Below are 19,921 nucleotides of genomic sequence, written 5' to 3'. Positions count from 1 at the left end.
TGGTAATTTAGCAAGTCATGGGAAGAGTAGGGAGTGAAAGGTGGCATTGTGTTCCATTTGGGGTTCCGTTCTTCCAACTTCGGTTCTTGATCTTTATTTCGTTGTTGTAATCTTTTTCAGGAATATTATTGAAATGATCTGTATAAGCGGTTTTTTTTATAATATAGGAATGTCAATATAGTGTGTACAAATTTTAACTCGTATATTGGTAACCAAATATTCCCTAAACTATATTATAAGGATGAAATAAACTATTTCAAGTCTCTCTAAATTCCTAACTTGCTATAAAATAAATGGTCACGGTAAAGAAAAATAACATTTAATGTTAAAATTTTCAAAGCAAGTGCAGTTCCTGGCATTAAACTAAAGCAAGTTATATATTTTTATGAAGTTGTGACCTAATTAAATTCTAGGCTTCTAATATGATTCTTAATCTAACCCAATCTGATTTAATATTGATGGAGATTAACTTAAGTTTGAGTTCTGGATGAATAATACTGTAGATAACTTGGTTTATCTGGAAGTGTGTGTTACTGCTCGTAGCTGCCATCATCACTTACACTGTTCATTCCAGGATCCACAATTGTTTTCATGTAATTTATCCCTTCAAGAGCAGTGCCATGATGCTGGTGAAGGAGCTCTTCTTCCAAGGCATTGGACTTTTCTTCCTTTTCCTCAGATTGAACCTGAGTGCCTCCCATTTTCTAGGCACTATGTGACTCCTGTGGGTTTAGTGCTTCCCTTCCTGATTAAAATACAATAATGTAATTTACAATCAGTCATCACATATTTCATCTTGTGAAAATTGCTCTGTTCTTATTAACTCCTAATTGAATATTAAAGATTTTCAGTTTAGAATATTAAATATTATGAGATGTGAAATCTAATATTTTTTAAAGTATTCGAAGAGGCTTCTTGATACATTATTTAACATTAATGACAAAAGTTTCCTTACATAATCATGATTATTTTACTTGTATAGTTATTAGTCAAATGATTGTTACATAAGTTTAATATTAGCTGATTAAATGAATGTGCATCAGTGTTACTCAACATTCTATGCAACATGTACTAAATATTTTTAAAATTCAAGTATTTTTATTTGTAAATATAAATTAGAGGAATTATAAATGCAAATCACAGTGTATAACATTGGATTTTTTTATAACATGATTTTGTTTATATTAATCCAGTGGAATTTTAATTATAAGCAGTTATTAAACATTGGCATAGTTATGATAATTTATAATATTGTTGTAAAGTCTCATTTAATATTAAAGATAAAATACAATAAGTTTACTGTATTTCTTTTGTCTTGCTCTGTCTGTAGTTCACTCCACATAAAAGCAACCCACATTAAATTGCATTAAGCCACTAGATTACTCCATCTGGAACCAAATAATGTGTATTTTCTTCACTGCTTTCCACCTTTTGTTGGTAGTTTCAGTAAAAGAATTTTTCCATGTGCAGTACATAAACAGTTTTCGGTAATGAATATTATTTGCTATTGATGATGCAGTTTTATTCATTTTTGTTTCATAATTTCATTTTTGTTAATGAAATAAATTCACAATACTCATTTTTCTTCCCCAAAAAAGCAAAAACTCAGCACTTAGTCTACATGTCAAAGGTGTAGCTCATCAGTGGTTTATCAGGTATTGAATAAAGCTATGATAATACCCCTTAGAACAGTTAAAATATATTTTATCATATTAGGAAGGAAAATTAGACTATCTGTTGCTCTTTTATGTAAAGTTTTACATTAATACTGGGGAAAATTGTCACAACCATCAGTAATGGTGGTCTTTCAGGAAGTTAGTATTTTGACCAGAAATGGAATGCATTGAAATCTGAATCATGCAAAATATGTGAATATAATTTTCTTGCTGCATTTTAGATTATTTTCTTAATTTTAATAGATATTGTGCCCTGATGTGAGTACTGTATATACCTAATTACAGTTTTTAGTAACACCTGTACAGTACCAAATAGTAATCTATTGCACTATATATTAAAAACTGTTTTCATTACTGCATTTTGCAGGTATCATCTATATTGAGAAAAAAATGTGATAAGCTTACGTTGGATGACAGACGATTATTAGAAGAAAATTCAGAGCTGGTGGAGGAGTTTTATAAAAGGTTTGTTAGAACACTCATTTCGATAGTATTTTTAATTTTCTTTAAATAAGTGCTTGTTTAAGGATAGAATGGAAAGACTGAATGGATATACGTATAGCACATAATCTGCCATCGTGGCTTTAAATTTAAGAAATATATTTGTCTCAAAGATGTGTCAAACATTGCTCAGTTTATGAATTTCCACTTACAGTACAGTACAATACTTTATGTCCTCATAACAGACGTGAGCGTCGGGCAGTGTGGCAGTCACGAAAGACAGAGCAAGAAGACACGAAAGAAGTTTTGCAAATCAAGTGTGAGCAGTTAGCTCAGGTAGGAGGGCAGGATTGGTTATTTTACATTATGATATTATTGTTGTTATAATATATTTAGTCTTCATTTTTAATTAATGGAGTGGAGAGAGATTTATAAAAATATATTTAAAGTATTTATATTATCTTTATTTCATTCATAAGATGTTCATTTTCAAGCAGCATTAATCCAGCATTAACCAATGTTAATATGTTTGCTATATTTTTATTGGGGTAGGGACTAGAGCAGAAAGTGACAGTAAAAGGGTAGGTGGGGTAAAAAATAGAAGCATGAATTGGAACAGTTTGGGAAGAAAATTAAGACCACTATCTGCTTAGTGGTTTTGAGGTTGAAGATGGGAGTGGTGAATATTGTGTGCTTTGAAGAGTGTGGAAGGAAGTAATGAGGGTGGAGGTATGGGATGTGTTTAGTGAATTGGGCTCTATGATATGGGAAAGCAAAGCTGAAGATATGCTTGTGGATGGGAAGTTAGAGTTGATAACTCTCCCATAGGCATATGTACCTTAGTGATATAATAAAAAGACACTTAGAGATCAAGCTTTTTCAAGTTTATGACTTTATAGGCCTGAAAAAACTGGTCTCTAATTGGTCCCAGTTAAGGTCTCCAGTCTGCTATAGTCTCTCTTTTTACCAGCTTGTTAGTTTTAAAACTTCTTATCCATGTTCCTTTGTGTTCTGCTCTGCAAATGGTCTCTTTCCCTTCTTTGTGGTCTCTGCATAATGAGCTCTCCTTATCCACCCTTACTCTTTTTCCTTACTGTCTTTTGCTTGCTTTCTTCCCTCAAGGGAGGTTCCTTGATGTCAGTGAGGGGTTCTTTATCCAAGAAATTAGACCTGTTTTCCCATTCCTTACATCAAACCTGATTATCTCCCTTAGCCCAGGTGCTATAAGACCCCTATGGGTTTATTGCTTCTCCTTAATAATAATAATAATAATAAAAATAATTTATCTGCTTCTTGAAATAATTCATTTCAGGCAATTCACGATGCAGAATTCCTTGTGGTGTATACAGGAGCAGGCATATCTACAGCTGCTTCCATCCCTGATTACCGAGGTCCCAATGGTATATGGACACTGCTTCAGAAAGGTCTTGATGTTGGGTATGTCACATAAATCTTAGCACTGCAGAAAGGATATTTCAGTGTTTTGTTTCAGTTATACAGCATTACAAAATTAAGTGAAGGATCTTAAGGGTTTGTTAAAGGTTCTTTTTATTATACTTTACAAAATATACATTACTACTTTTGTTTATCTGATTAATTCTTCTTGTAAAGGTATTTTTTCTAGGATGTGGAAAAAAAATCACTATCTTATTTTTTCCTGTTTTCATTTTAAAATTGCTGCTAAAGGATGTAATTATAGCTCAGGGTTTGAAGCCAAAACAAGCCAGTTTCTCAGAGGGAGCAGGCCAGTGCTCTCATCATGTCTATGCAAGCAATTGACTGCCGACAACATAGGGGAAGTGGACACTTAAAATGTCTTTATTGAATAAAGGTGTCATAAGTGAATACACTAGTGTTTATTTCTTATAATAAGAATTATCCAACATAGGATGATATTTATTAACCCTGGATGACCAGTTTTGGGTTTGATTTACCGTTGGTTCAAACCTTGCCCGTTCCCTGATGTGTTTACAAACACTTTATTATTAGTTTCTTGAGTGATGTAAATGTAGTACCATGTCCATAAAAGAAATCATTGACATTTCTACCTTTTGACATCATTTTACATAAAAAATAATGAAAGGAAAGATGAAACAAAGAACTGTGGAGTAGCCTTTCTTTACTTTTCCAGTAGCTTGCTACCTCTTGGGAGCCCTATGAGGAGGGAGATTGGCTACCACATTCTTCACCCTCCACATAACTTCTTCTGATTGTCCAATTCATTTACCTGTCTCACAATTATTATATCCTCTTACCCTGGCTAAAACGAAAGTCTTCTCTTCCATACTTAGCTTACATGGCCCTGTTATGATCACTGTTAACCATATTATAAACTGTCAAACAATCCAACAGGAAAGTCCAAAATTGGGGCCATGCCAGTGAGGTAACTGAGGGTGAGTGGTGGGTGGAGGTTGCTGCTTTGTTACATACGCGCTGCCCGACTTATGTTAGCCTCAGTAGCATTGCTGATAGACTGTCTAGTACAACAGTGTGTGACAAAAAATTAAAATTCATCTATTTATTTTGTGTTCATGGCTCAGTTCATGCTGTTCAATAGTGTGATATCTGTTCACAGTTTGATTGTTTTCCAGATCTTTTCAGAATATTCAATCTCATAGCAGTAGAATTGTTGTGCAGTGTAGTATATGCACCTCTGCCATGACATGTGTAACACTTGTTATGATTCACTTTGTATTTCCAGGCACCATGACCTGTCTGCTGCAGAGCCCACACTCACACACATGGCTTTGTCTGCGTTGTACCAGCAAGGTATTGTGCGACATGTAGTCTCCCAAAACTGTGATGGGTTGCACCTGCGCTCTGGTCTGCCGAAGACAGCCATGTCAGAAGTACATGGCAACATGTACATAGAGGTTTGTAGTGTTATGGTACCAAGATTCACATAAAGATACAATGCTCTGTCTGTATCCAGTTGTGTGTTCATTGGTATCTTGAAATATTTTTACAAATGTAATGTTTTTACTGTACAGGAGATAAATGTATGGTAAAACAGTATATGGAGGAGGTTTCTTTAGAGAAATAGAACTGTTAGGACATAAATGTTTGATGAGGATAGAGAAGAGCTCTTGATCCAAGAAACTGGAGCCATCCTACCCTACCTTGGATGGAATTTGATTACCTCCCATTTCCCAGGCCCTATTATCCTTATGGGTTCAGCTCTTCCCTAATAATATAACTCCAAATAATCCCCACTCTAATGAATAGTGAGAAATGGTATACGTATTGGATGCCATTATGTCTAGAGCAAATCAAGGGAACGATATGACCATCTAGAGTAGAAATGCTCTAATGTGGAAGGGTGTGTCGAAATAAGTAATATTTTTTATTATTTTATTATTATCAAACTGGCCGATTCCCACCAAGGCAGGGTGGCCCGAAAAAGAAAAACTTTCACCATCATTCACTCCATCACTGTCTTGCCAGAAGGGTGCTTTACACTACAGTTTTTAAACTGCAAAATTAACACCCCTCCTTCAGAGTGCAGGCACTGTACTTCCCATCTCCAGGACTCGAGTCCGGCCTGCCGGTTTCCCTGAACCCCTTCATAAATGTTACTTTGCTCACACTCCAACAGCACATCAAGTATTAAAAACCATTTGTCTCCATTCACTCCTATCAAACACGCTCACGAATGCCTGCTGGAAGTCCAAGCCCCTCGCACACAAAACCTCCTTTACCCCCTCTCTCCAACCTTTCCTAGGCCGACCCCTACCCCGCCTTCCTTCCACTACAGACTGATACACTCTTGAAGTCATTCTGTTTCGCTCCATTCTCTCTACATGTCCGAACCACCTCAACAACCCTTCCTCAGCCCTCTGGACAACAGTTTTGGTAATCCCGCACCTCCTCCTAACTTCCAAACTACGAATTCTCTGCATTATATTCACACCACACATTGCTCTCAGACATGACATCTCCACTGACTCCAGCCTTCTCCTCGCTGCAGCATTCATCACCCATGCTTCACACCCATATAAGAGCGTTGGTAAAACTATACTCTCATACATTCCCCTCTTTGCCTCCAAGGACAAAGTTCTTTGTCTCCACAGACTCCTAAGTGCACCACTCACTCTTTTCCCCTCATCAATTCTATGATTCACCTCATCTTTCATAGACCCATCTGCTGACACGTCCACTCCCAAATATCTGAATACATTCACCTCCTCCATACTCTCTCCCTCCAATCTGATATTCAATCTTTCATCACCTAATCTTTTTGTTATCCTCATAACCTTACTCTTTCCTGTATTCACCTTTAATTTTCTTCTTTTGCACACCCTACCAAATTCATCCACCAATCTCTGCAACTTCTCTTCAGAATCTCCCAAGAGCACAGTGTCATCAGCAAAGAGCAGCTGTGACAACTCCCACTTTGTGTGTGATTCTTTATCTTTTAACTCCACGCCTCTTGCCAAGACCCTCGCATTTACTTCTCTTACAACCCCATCTATAAATATGTTAAACAACCACGGTGACATCACACATCCTTGTCTAAGGCCTACTTTTACTGGGAAATAATTTCCCTCTTTCCTACATACTCTAACTTGAGCCTCACTATCCTCGTAAAAACTCTTCACTGCTTTCAGTAACCTACCTCCTACACCATACACTTGCAACATCTGCCACATTGCCCCCCTATCCACCCTGTCATACGCCTTTTCCAAATCCATAAATGCCACAAAGACCTCTTTAGCCTTATCTAAATACTGTTCACTTATATGTTTCACTGTAAACACCTGGTCCACACACCCCCTACCTTTCCTAAAGCCTCCTTGTTCATCTGCTATCCTATTTTCTGTCTTACTCTTAATTCTTTCAATAATAACTCTACCATACACTTTACCAGGTATACTCAGCAGACTTATCCCCCTATAATTTTTGCACTCACTTTTATCCCCTTTGCCTTTATACAAAGGAACTATGCATGCTCTCTGCCAATCCCTAGGTACCTTACCCTCTTCCATACATTTATTAAATAATTGCACCAACCACTCCAAAACTTGTTTGCACAGAACTGCTAAATGCCTCAAATGATGTAGTGGAAGTTTTAGCAGTAAAGGTCGAGAACCAAAACCTAGTCATTGTGATAGTCTACAAGCCTCCGGATGCAACATCCCAGCAATTCCAGGAACAGCTGTTAAAAATTGACCACTGTCTGGAAAACCTTCCAGCTCCTGCACCCAACATCTTGCTCCTGGGGGATTTCAACTTAAGGCACCTAAAATGGAGGAATATAGCAAATAATATTGTTGCAGTAATAACACCAGGAGGCAGCTCTGATGAAAACTCACACTCACGCGAGCTTTTAAATCTCTGCACAAAATTCAATTTAAACCAGCAAATAATAGAGCCTACTAGACTGGAGAATACACTAGACCTCATCTTCACTAACAATGATGATCTGATAAGAAATATCACCATATCAAAAACAATATACTCAGATCACAACATAATTGAGGTTCAGTCATGTATGCGCGGAGCCCCAGACCGACATAAGGAGATTAGTCACGAGGGAGCATTCACCAAATTCAACTTCAATAACAAAAACATAAAGTGGGACCAAGTAAACCAAGTCCTAACCGATATAAGCTGGGAAGATATACTAATCAACACAGACCCCAACTTATGCCTAGAACAGATTAACTCGGTAGCACTCGATGTATGCACAAGGCTTATTCCTCTAAGTAAAAGGAGGAGTAGATGTAAAACAGAAAGAGACAGGCGCTCCCTTTACAGGCGACGGAAAAGAATAACAGAGCGGCTAAAAGAGGTCAATATATCTGAAATGCGTAGGGAGACACTGGTCAGAGAAATAGCAAGCATCGAACTTAAGCTAAAAGAATCCTTTAGGAGTCAGGAATCGCGGGAAGAACTAAAAGCCATAAATGAAATCGAAAGAAACCCAAAGTATTTCTTCTCCTATGCCAAATCAAAATCGAGAACAACGTCCAGTATTGGGCCCCTACTTAAACAAGATGGGTCCTACACAGATGACAACAAGGAAATGAGTGAGCTACTCAAGTCCCAATATGACTCAGTTTTTAGCAAGCCGCTAACCAGACTGAGAGTCGAAGATCAAAATGAATTTTTTATGAGAGAGCCACAAAATTTGATTAACACAAGCCTATCCGATGTTATCCTGACGCCAAATGACTTCGAACAGGCGATAAATGACATGCCCATGCACTCTGCCCCAGGGCCAGACTCATGGAACTCTGTGTTCATCAAGAACTGCAAGAAGCCCCTATCACGAGCCTTTTCCTTTTCCATCCTATGGAGAGGGAGCATGGACACGGGGGTCGTCCCACAGTTACTAAAAACAACAGACATAGCCCCACTCCACAAAGGGGGCAGTAAAGCAACAGCAAAGAACTACAGACCAATAGCACTAACATCCCATATCATAAAAATCTTTGAAAGGGTCCTAAGAAGCAAGATCACCACGCATCTAGAAACCCATCAGTTACACAACCCAGGGCAACATGGGTTTAGAACAGGTCGCTCCTGTCTGTCTCAACTATTGGACCACTACGACAAGGTCCTAAATGCACTAGAAGACAAAAAGAATGCAGATGTAATATATACAGACTTTGCAAAAGCCTTCGACAAGTGTGACCATGGCGTAATAGCGCACAAAATGCGTGCTAAAGGAATAACAGGAAAAGTCGGTCGATGGATCTATAATTTCCTCACTAACAGAACACAGAGAGTAGTCGTCAACAGAGTAAAGTCCGAGGCAGCTACGGTGAAAAGCTCTGTTCCACAAGGCACAGTACTCGCTCCCATCTTGTTCCTCATCCTTATATCCGACATAGACAAGGATGTCAGCCACAGCACCGTGTCTTCCTTTGCAGATGACACCCGAATCTGCATGACAGTGTCTTCCATTGCAGACACTGCAAAGCTCCAGGCAGACATCAACCAAATCTTTCAGTGGGCTGCAGAAAACAATATGAAGTTCAACGATGAGAAATTTCAATTACTCAGATATGGTAAACATGAGGAAATTAAATCTTCATCAGAGTACAAAACAAATTCTGGCCACAAAATAGAGCGAAACACCAACGTCAAAGACCTGGGAGTGATCATGTCGGAGGATCTCACCTTCAAGGACCATAACATTGTATCAATCGCATCTGCTAGAAAAATGACAGGATGGATAATGAGAACCTTCAAAACTAGGGAGGCCAAGCCCATGATGACACTATTCAGGTCACTTGTTCTATCTAGGCTGGAATATTGCTGCACACTAACAGCACCTTTCAAGGCAGGTGAAATTGCCGACCTAGAAAATGTACAGAGAACTTTCACGGCGCGCATAACGGAGATAAAACACCTCAATTATTGGGAGCGCTTGAGGTTCCTAAACCTGTATTCCCTGGAACGCAGGAGGGAGAGATACATGATTATATACACCTGGAAAATCCTAGAGGGACTAGTACCGAACTTGCACACGAAAATCACCCACTACGAAAGCAAAAGACTTGGCAGACGATGCACCATCCCCCCAATGAAAAGCAGGGGTGTCACTAGCACGTTAAGAGACCATACAATAAGTGTCAGGGGCCCGAGACTGTTCAACTGCCTCCCAGCACACATAAGGGGGATTACCAACAGACCCCTGGCAGTCTTCAAGCTGGCACTGGACAAGCACCTAAAGTCAGTTCCGGATCAGCCGGGCTGTGGCTCGTATGTTGGTTTGCGTGCAGCCAGCAGCAACAGCCTGGTTGATCAGGCTCTGATCCACCAGGAGGCCTGGTCTCAGACCGGGCCGCGGGGGGCGTTGACCCCCGGAACTCTCTCCAGGTAAACTCCAGGTAAACTCCATCTGCTTTTAACATTTCTGTATTTATCCCATCAATCCCGGCTGCCTTACCCCCTTTCATTTTACCTACTGCCTCACGAACTTCCCCCACACTCACAACTGGCTCTTCCTCACTCCTACAAGATGTTATTCCTCCTTGTCCTATACACGAAATCACAGCTTCCCTATCTTCATCAACATTTAACAATTCCTCAAAATATTCCCTCCATCTTCCCAATACCTCTAACTCTCCATTTAATAACTCTCCTCTCCTATTTTTAACTGACAAATCCATTTGTTCTCTAGGCTTTCTTAACTTGTTAATCTCACTCCAAAACTTTTTCTTATTTTCAACAAAATTTGTTGATAACATCTCACCCACTCTCTCATTTGCTCTCTTTTTACATTGCTTCACCACTCTCTTAACCTCTCTCTTTTTCTCCATATACTCTTCCCTCCTTGCATCACTTCTACTTTGTAAAAACTTCTCATATGCTAACTTTTTCTCCCTTACTACTCTCTTTACATCATCATTCCACCAATCGCTCCTCTTCCCTCCCACTCCCACTTTCCTGTAACCACAAACTTCTGCTGAACACTCTAACACTACATTTTTAAACCTACCCCATACCTCTTCGACCCCATTGCCTATGCTCTCATTAGCCCATCTATCCTCCAATAGCTGTTTATATCTTACCCTAACTGCCTCCTCTTTTAGTTTATAAACCTTCACCTCTCTCTTCCCTGATGCTTCTATTCTCCTTGTATCCCATCTACCTTTTACTCTCAGTGTAGCTACAACTAGAAAGTGATCTGATATATCTGTGGCCCCTCTATAAACATGTACATCCTGAAGTCTACTCAACAGTCTTTTATCTACCAATACATAATCCAACAAACTACTGTCATTTCGCCCTACATCATATCTTGTATACTTATTTATCCTCTTTTTCTTAAAATATGTATTACCTATAACTAAACCCCTTTCTATACAAAGTTCAATCAAAGGGCTCCCATTATCATTTACACCTGGCACCCCAAACTTACCTACCACACCCTCTCTAAAAGTTTCTCCTACTTTAGCATTCAGATCCCCTACCACAATTACTCTCTCACTTGGTTCAAAGGCTCCTATACATTCACTTAACATCTCCCAAAATCTCTCTCTCTCCTCTACATTCCTCTCTTCTCCAGGTGCATACACGCTTATTATGACCCACTTTTCGCATCCAACCTTTACTTTAATCCACATAATTCTTGAATTTACACATTAATATTCTCTTTTCTCCTTCCATAACTGATCATTTAACATTACTGCTACCCCTTCCTTTGCTCTAACTCTCTCAGATACTCCAGATTTAATCCCATTTATTTCCCCCCACTGAAACTCCCCTACCCCCTTCAGCTTTGTTTCGCTTAGGGCCAGGACATCCAACTTCTTTTCATTCATAACATCAGCAATCATCTGTTTCTTGTCATCTGCACTACATCCACGCACATTTAAGCATCCCAGTTTTATAAAGTTTTTCTTCTTCTCTTTTTTAGTAAATGTCTACAGGAGAAGGGGTTACTAGCCCATTGCTCCCGGCATTTTAGTCGCCTCATACGACACGCACGGCTTACGGAGGAAAGATTCTTTTCCACTTCCCCATGGACAATAGAAGAAATAAAGAACAAGAGCTATTTAGAAAAAGGAGAAAAACCTAGATGTATGTATATATATATATATGCATGTGCATGTCTGTGAAGTGTGACCAAAGTGTAAGTAGGAGTAGCAAGATATCCCTGTTATCTAGTGTGTTTATGAGACAGAAAAAGAAACCAGCAATCCTACCATCATGCAAAACAGTTACAGGTTTCTGTTTCACAGTCATCTGACAGGACGGTAGTACTTCCCTGGGTGGTTGCTGTCTACCAACCTACTACCTACAATAGTAATAAAATAAAGGATATACAGTGTACCCCCGCATAACGATTACCTCCGAATGTGACCAATTATGTAAGTGTATTTATGTAAGTGCGTTTGTACGTGTATGTTTGGGGGTCTGAAATGGACTAATCTACTTCACAATATTTCTTATGGGAACAAATTCGGCCAGTACTGGCACCTGAACATACTTCTGGAGTGAAAAAATATCGTTAACCGGGGGTCCACTGTATGTGTGGGATTTTCATTTATTGGTTATGTCTACTGTAATATAAAATCATAATTCTAATACAGTCTTATGAAAATTTTAGATCAAGAGATAGAGACACAGTATATATTTGATTTTGAATATCCTTTAACCCTTTGAGGGGCCCAGACCCCCAGTCTGGAAATTTCCTACGGGGTTCAAAAATTAAAAAAAAAAATATTATTTTTCTTATGAAATGGTAGAGATTCTTTTTCTGAAGGTAATAAAACAAAAAGTATGAAATTTGATAAAAAATTTATGAAATTACACTTTCCTGAATTTTGGCGTGTCAACGATATTTACTCATCAGTGATTTTGCCCACTTTGTCCTATTTTAAGCCAATTAAATTGTTCTATTAGGCCAAATTCTTAGCTATTTTGCTAGTATGTATTCCAATTTATCTGTCGAGTACAAGAAATTGCCCAATCAACTATTTCAACTACCCAATAAAGTGATTGGAAGTTGTAATTTGGCCAGTTTCACACAAAGTTCAAAATATTTCAATTTCAAAATAGGGTCCAGAATAAACAGTTCAGGCATTCCTGGCACTAAAATAATATTCCTGTTTATTAGTTATGCTTCAAGGCTTTACAGATGAATTCCACTTTTATTTTTTATTCAGATAAAGAATTTTCATTCACACCAAAAAATAGAAGATTTACTGTTAAGCAAAATTGTAGTAATTGTATAAATAATATCAGCACATTTCTGAATGCAAATTAGACCCACTAGCTGATGTGTGTTGGATGTGTGATGTGATTTGTTTACTCTTGAACATTGGCAAAAATCGAACATTTCTGCTACTTTGAGCTCAATTTCAAGCTATTTTCAGTACTAAAACCAATCAAAGTCATCTCTTTCTGTAATATATCTCCCACTCTATCAAATGAGACCAAGAAAATACGAATATAACCATTAAAACCATATGAAAATACACTGCAAAGTCGCTGTTTCAATCCAAAAACATGGTTGCAGTTTTCGTTTTCTCATCATGCACTATGTGCTGCAGGATTTGTTTTATATGGTGCACACTTACCATATAGATGCATTCTCTCATATCTAGGCCCAAATTTACCGCTCACATCTTATCTGAGTGAACTGAGCTCATGATGTAGTACTACAGCTTGAACCCTGGCTTCAAAGTCGTAGAACTATGGGATGTACCTTCAAGGGGTTAAATTGTTATTCTGGAAATAGATTGAAAATTCTAGTGAATGGAATCTCAACACATGATATTTAATTTATTTTGAGATATTTTATATACTGTAAGAGGAGTATCGGCACTTTCCCTTAGGTGTGCAAGCACTGTGTTCCAGCACGGGAGTATGTAAGAACGTTTGATGTGACAGAGAGAACCTCCATCTACAAACACACTACTGGACGACGTTGTTACAGGTTAGTGTTGTTTTGTTCTTTATGAACTGTCATTTTCATAATAGAAGTCTAAGACATTAAAGATTGGTTTACTCTAGGACCACGATGTAAGACTGAAGTATACATATACAGATTTCCCATGCTGTGGGGTTTTGCTTTATGCAATTTTGCTTATATGTAGTGATGCTATTTCTACCAGTAATTCACTATGTGCAATATAAGTTTGCTTTGATGCAGTCACCCATCCCCTGCCCAATTTGTATTTTAACCATGTCACAATAAATTTTACTTTAAACTGATTTATGGAGAGAAATTATTTAAAATACTGACATAGTGAAGATGTAAATGCAGTTTATTGCAGTGTTGTTTGTTGTTAACAACATTTTGCCCACACAGTGGCGCCTATGAAGTCGCAAACAGATCATCTGTTTGTGACCTGATAAAGCCTACTGTGTGGCAAAATTTTCTAAACTGCTTTATTTTGACATAAAGCATTGTAGCAGGTCTATTGGTAGGTGCTATGTGGGCCCTACTCATCGTAATCATTCCTGCTTACATACAACTCTACTTTCAAACCGTTTTTTTTTTTATAGCAAATGAACACTGTAATAGGCCAACCAGCCCATGTTAGGCAGGCCTTACTCTCAGCCAGCCGTTCCCACTCACACACTGCTCCATTAGGAACTGGTCCTTATCTAAATAAGAGCACGGGCATTGCAATAATCTTACTGTCCCACATTAGGCAGGGTCTACTCACGGGTAACCATTACCACCAATACGCAGCTCTGTTACTACCTAACATAACAAATCACAGAACAGGTGGGGCTTGAATCCATGACAAGTGAGTCATAAAACTTGCTGGCCAGTGCATTAACCAGTGGCCCATACCAGCTTATTGAGATTCATCCATCTAGGTATATTTCTCTATGCCATATGGAAGTGTATAAAAATAGACCTGGTTGGGTGAATTTTATTAACCCCATATGGTCTAGTGGACAGCACACTGACCTGCAAGTTATAGAACTTGCTTGCCATGGGTTGAAGCCTAACCTGTTTGTGATTTAGATTGTACATGTAGTTGTGTTGTTATGATTTTGTGAGTCAAGAACATTGTAATGTTAGAATAGATGAGCACTGCATTAGTCTTAGTGACCTATGCTTTACAGATTCCTACTATCACCCACCCACTCCCAGTTGTTCTTTTTTTATTATATTCATTTCTTATTCATATATGTTTGGTGCTTGGTGTGGTAAGCTCATATATTTAATCAACATAAGCTGTATCAGTTATCCATGGGGAAGTGGAACAGAATTCTTCCTCTGTTAGCCATGCGTGTCGTAAGAGGCGACTAAAATGCCAGGAGCAAGGGGCTAGTAACCCCTTCTCCTGTATATATTACTAAATTTAAAAGGAGGACCTTTCGTTTTTCCTTTTGCGATACCCCACCTCGGTGGGATACGGCTGGTATGTTGAAAGAAAGAAATTGTATCTGTGTGCCTCTGGCAAGACAGTGATAGTGTGAATGATGGTGAAAGTGTTTCTTTTTCAGGTCACCCTACCTTGGTCAGAGATGGTCAGTGTGTTAAAAAAAAAAAAGTTAAGAAATATAGAATTTGAAAGTCATCGGCCATCTCCCACCGAGATAGGGTGACCCAAAAAAGAAGAAACACTTTCATCATCACTCACTCCATTACTGTCTTGCCAGAGGTTTGCCAGTACAACTGTTAATATTATGAATATTATTATTATCATCACTACTACTACTACTACTACAATATTTTCAGATGTGGTGAACCCTTAATAGACACTATTGTTCATTTTGGTGAGAGAGGGAAACTTCGATGGCCACTGAACTGGCAGGGAGCATGCCAGGCTGCTAATGCTTGTGATACCATCCTCTGTTTGGGCTCCAGTCTAAAGGTTTGTGTGTTTGTTAGTTCCTTCAGTGCTTCAGTCTAGGAATATTGTTGCCAAGGGTCTAGTTGGTGTAATAATTCCTGCCTAATGAACATTGCTGTAAATGATTTGGGGTCTGATGAATATTGTTGTAATGGATTTATTAGTGAACCAGCTGTATCCCACAGAGGCAGGGTGACCTTAAAAAGAAAAATGAAAGATTTTCTTTTTAAGTTTAGTAGTACGTAATTGTTCTGCTCTAATAAATATTGTGATGGTTTAGGTCTGAGGAATATTGCTGCCGTAGATCATACTGTAAGGATTTGTATGCAGTATTTAATGTTTGCTAGCTAAGTCTTAGCCTGTGGATCTGAGTACAGTATTTTCTCTTTTTTTACTTTGTAGTATAGGTAAAAATTTTTAAGGATTTATGAGAATTATATTGAAATAGAAAATTTAATGTGAAGATTATTGATGATTGGGATAAGATAGTACAAAAAAACTGTTTGAATAACTGTTGTGATCTATCCAGAAACCTAGTAGGAGTAACTTTATTACTCATTTCTTTCCACTTTCACTTATTTCTAGTATATGCTTTGCCTGGGATGGTGTTTTTGCCTCCCATATTAAAAGAACAGTGATATTACATTTGTGCAGTATTGTATTCACTCTTCTTCCAGAACTGCTTGGCTTATGGAGTGTGATTGGAGATTTACCATAATTGCCATGCTAATATCAATTCTAAGTCATAAGCTTGAAACTAATATTAGTCCCATGTCATAGATTTTGAAGGATTGGTTTCGTAAAATATATCTGAGTGCCATGTAGTGAAAGTGATGATACATGTATATGTTTTTACAGAATATGTAACTTTTTTTAATTTTTTTTTTTTTTTTTTTAACAAGTCAGCCGTTTCCCACTGAGCAGGGTAAGCCAAAAAGAAAGAAAAACACAAAAAGAAAGAAAAAACTTTCATCATCATTCAGCACTTCCACCATCACTCACAAATCACTGTCTTTGCAGAGGCGCTTAGACATGACAGCTTATACATCTCTTTGTAAAATTCTTTTGTCAGGTCTTGAAGAAATATACGTGGTTGTGGCAGATGGACAGGCCAATGAAGAAACGACCCCAGCTATACATTGTCAACTTGCAGTGGACACCAAAAGATAAGGATGCTACGCTCAAAATTAATGGTAAAAAAAAAAAACCTTCCTCAAAGCAAATGATGTATATCAAAATACCTGAATATCTCTTCTGTATGATTACTCTCCAACTTGAAAAGAAGTGTATCCAGCACTCATCCTCTCATGTCTGTCACGTGTCTTCAACAAATGCGCAGTACAATGAGTTGAGGCGGAGATATTTTTTCCATATTGCTGGAGCACTTCAACATCATTCATTATACACTTTTAACTGGTTAACTAGGCAAGGCCTATGCTTTCATGCATTGTCCTTCAGGACACTCCTAACATGATCCATGATCATCAGTTATTCTACTCTAAGGATTTTCTTTGATAGTTTAACTTTTTTTTTATTTCTTAGTTTTCCCAAAGACCCATTAATCTTTCCTCCCAAACCACTTGATAGTTCAGTTATGAGTGCCTTGTAGTTCATCTTTCTGGTCTTTTGTGTGTTTAAGCACTTCAAATTTTTCTTAACTACAGCCTCTCCTCACTAAGCAACGTACTTGTTTACTGAAGCCTTGGACTTACAATGGATTGTCTCACCAGTATTTTTTTTTTTTTTTTTTTTTTTTTCAACAAGTCGGTCGTCTCCCACCGAGGCAGGGTGACCCAAAAAAGAAAGAAAATCCCCAAAAAGAAAATACTTTCATCATCATTCAACACTTTCACCACACTCACACATTATCACTGCTTTTGCAGAGGTGCTCAGAATACAACAGTTTAGAAGCATATACGTATAAAGATACACAACATATCCCTCCAAACTGCCAATATCCCAAACCACTCCTTTAAAGTGCAGGCATTGTACTTCCCATTTCCAGGACTCAAGTCCGACTATATGAAAATAACCAGTTTCCCTGAATCCCTTCACTAAATATTACCCTGCTCACACTCCAACAGATCGTCAGGTCCCAAGTATCATTCGTCTCCATTCACTCCTATCTAACACGCTCATGCACGCTTGCTGGAAGTCCAAGCCCCTCGCCCACAAAACCTCCTTTACCCCCTCTTTCCAACCCTTTCGAGGACGACCCCTACCCTTCTTTCCTTCCCCTATAGATTTATATGCTTTCCATGTCATTCTACTTTGATCCATTCTCTCTAAATGACCAAACCACCTCAACAACCCCTCTTGTGCCCTCTGACTAATGCTTTTATTAACTCCACACCTTCTCCTAATTTCCACACTCCGAATTTTCTGCATAATATTTACACCACACATTGCCCTTAGACAAGACATCTCCACTGCCTCCAACCATCTCCTCGCTGCTGCATTTACCACCCAAGCTTCACATCCATATAAGAGTGTTGGTACTACTATACTTTCATACATTCCCTTCTTTGCCTCCATAGATAACGTTTTTTGACTCCACATGTACCTCAATGCACCACTCACCTTTTTTCCCTCATCAATTCTATGATTAACCAGTATTTATATCTAAATAATGCATATTAGAGCTGATTTCCTCTATTCTGTTTATTTCAGTATACAGTACACTACTGTATAAACATTTAAAAATATACCAGCAACGTTATACATGGTGCAAAGGTGACATTAAAACAATATCCATTAAAACTATATCAGAGATGGTTAACACTAAGCCACTACCATTATAGCAAGCTCTCACTTAGCGAAGCATTTGTTTAATGATGTGGTCTTAGGAACGGAACTGTCGTTAAGTGAGGAGAGGCTGTGTTATGAAAACATTTATGTTGAACGTCACTTGATAGTGAATATTTTTTTATTTATACCTCCTTTCCTTTTCCTATATACAGCATCTCATTTTCTGATTTTAACAAATACACTATATCTGCATTTCTTTGTCCTTTTCCATAACATGAAATTGGAGCCATCTGTGGGCCAGCATTTTCATTTGATCAACTGACTTTATCTCGTTGACATCATTATGCTGTACAAATGTGTTCCATACTCGAGTCATCCTGGGTATATATGATCTCAGATGGAGTGAAGTTCTGGAGAAGGGTACAGCCAGAGTGAAGTTGCTGCTTTCTGCCCGTCTTGTGGCATAAAAGCTTGTTTCACACTGTCCTCGAAGTGGATCCAAGTGTGGTACTTTGACAATATTGGCCTTGTACATAACAGTAAGGCCACCCACATCCCTCCTATGTTGAAGGCTCTGCTGAAATTACAGATCTATCCAGGATGGGTCCAGGCGAGAGATGAGACGTCTTGCTCTGTTCTCTACTCTGTCAAGCAGTCACAGATGAGAGGGGGGGGGGGCAGGCAAACCAAGAAAGTGGAGCATACTCAAGGTGTGAGCGTACTTGTGCCTCGTACAGAATCTTGCAACCCCTACTGTCAAGTAGATGCGAGATACGGCGAAGTGCTGTAAGCTTCCAGGCTGCCTTGTTTGCAAGATTTACAACATGGTTCTTCATGGTTAGTTTGGAGTCAAATTTCACCCCAAGGATATCAACTTCTTCTCCAGGTGCCAACACCCTCCCATTCATCCTTACTACTGCACCAGCATTACCAGGTGCAAATGTTACTTGCCATCTATTTCCCCAAGCTGATATAGCTCTCAGCTTAGAGCAGCTGGCATTTCTTCTCTTGGATAAGTGAATGTCAGTGTACAGTCGTCTGCATATGCGTGTGATTCTGGGATGAGATGAAGAAGGTCGTTGAAGTAGACATTCCATAACAATGGACCCAGCACGCTTCCTTGTGGAACACTTGCCCCAATAGGATGTCTTGCTGATTCCGTTCCATTGAGAACTACACTTAGAGATCTACCATGAAGGTAATCACTGAGGAAACAGCGTAGAGCCTGCAATTCCCAGTGCTTGAAGTTTTGCTAAGAGGCCCTGGTGCCACACCCGGTCGAAAGCGCCAGCAATGTCCAGTGCTACCACACAGCTGACTTTGGATTCATCCAGTGACTGGTGCCACTTAGTGGAGAGGTTTAACAACAGATCAGCAGCAGAGTAACCTTTCCTAAAGCCATATTGACGATCACAAAGTAGTGAGTGATAGTCAAAAAAAACTGTCATTTGTCTTGAGATTATTGTCTCTGTCTCTGTCTGTCTGTCTCTCTCTGTCTCTCTCTCTCTCTCTGTCTCTCTCTCTCTCTCTGTCTCTCTCTCTCTCTGTCTGTCTGTCTGTCTCTCTCTCTGTCTCTCTCTGTCTCTGTCTGTCTCTGTCTCTGTCTGTCTCTGTCTCTCTCTGCCTGTCTCTGTCTCTCTCTGTCTCTGTCTCTCTGTCTCTGTCTCTCTCTGTCTCTCTCTGTCTCTGTCTCTCTCTGTCTCTGTCTCTCTCTCTGTCTCTCTCTCTGTCTCTCTCTCTGTCTCTCTCTCTGTCTCTCTCTCTCTCTCTCTCTCTCTCTCT

At 38.8% G+C, this 19,921-nt stretch overlaps 1 protein-coding gene across 1 annotated transcript in view; it reads left to right on the top strand.

The window, feature by feature from the left end:
* The window catches only part of Sirt7 (sirtuin 7), a 33,846-nt gene that overhangs the window by 563 nt on the left and 13,362 nt on the right, over nt 1–19,921 (top strand). The window contains exons 2-8 of the mRNA XM_070090894.1: nt 2,044–2,141; nt 2,363–2,453; nt 3,430–3,554; nt 4,819–4,990; nt 13,412–13,512; nt 15,277–15,412; nt 16,464–16,584. Of these exons, the coding sequence (XP_069946995.1) occupies nt 2,044–2,141; nt 2,363–2,453; nt 3,430–3,554; nt 4,819–4,990; nt 13,412–13,512; nt 15,277–15,412; nt 16,464–16,584 (844 nt within the window). The remainder of the gene's footprint in view (nt 1–2,043; nt 2,142–2,362; nt 2,454–3,429; nt 3,555–4,818; nt 4,991–13,411; nt 13,513–15,276; nt 15,413–16,463; nt 16,585–19,921) is intronic.

The sequence above is a fragment of the Cherax quadricarinatus genome, chromosome 1 (genome assembly GCF_038502225.1).
Source record: "Cherax quadricarinatus isolate ZL_2023a chromosome 1, ASM3850222v1, whole genome shotgun sequence".
Taxonomy (NCBI): Eukaryota; Metazoa; Arthropoda; class Malacostraca; order Decapoda; family Parastacidae; genus Cherax; species Cherax quadricarinatus.
Note: the sequence above shows the minus strand (reverse complement) of the source record. Positions and strands in the feature narration are given on the sequence as shown.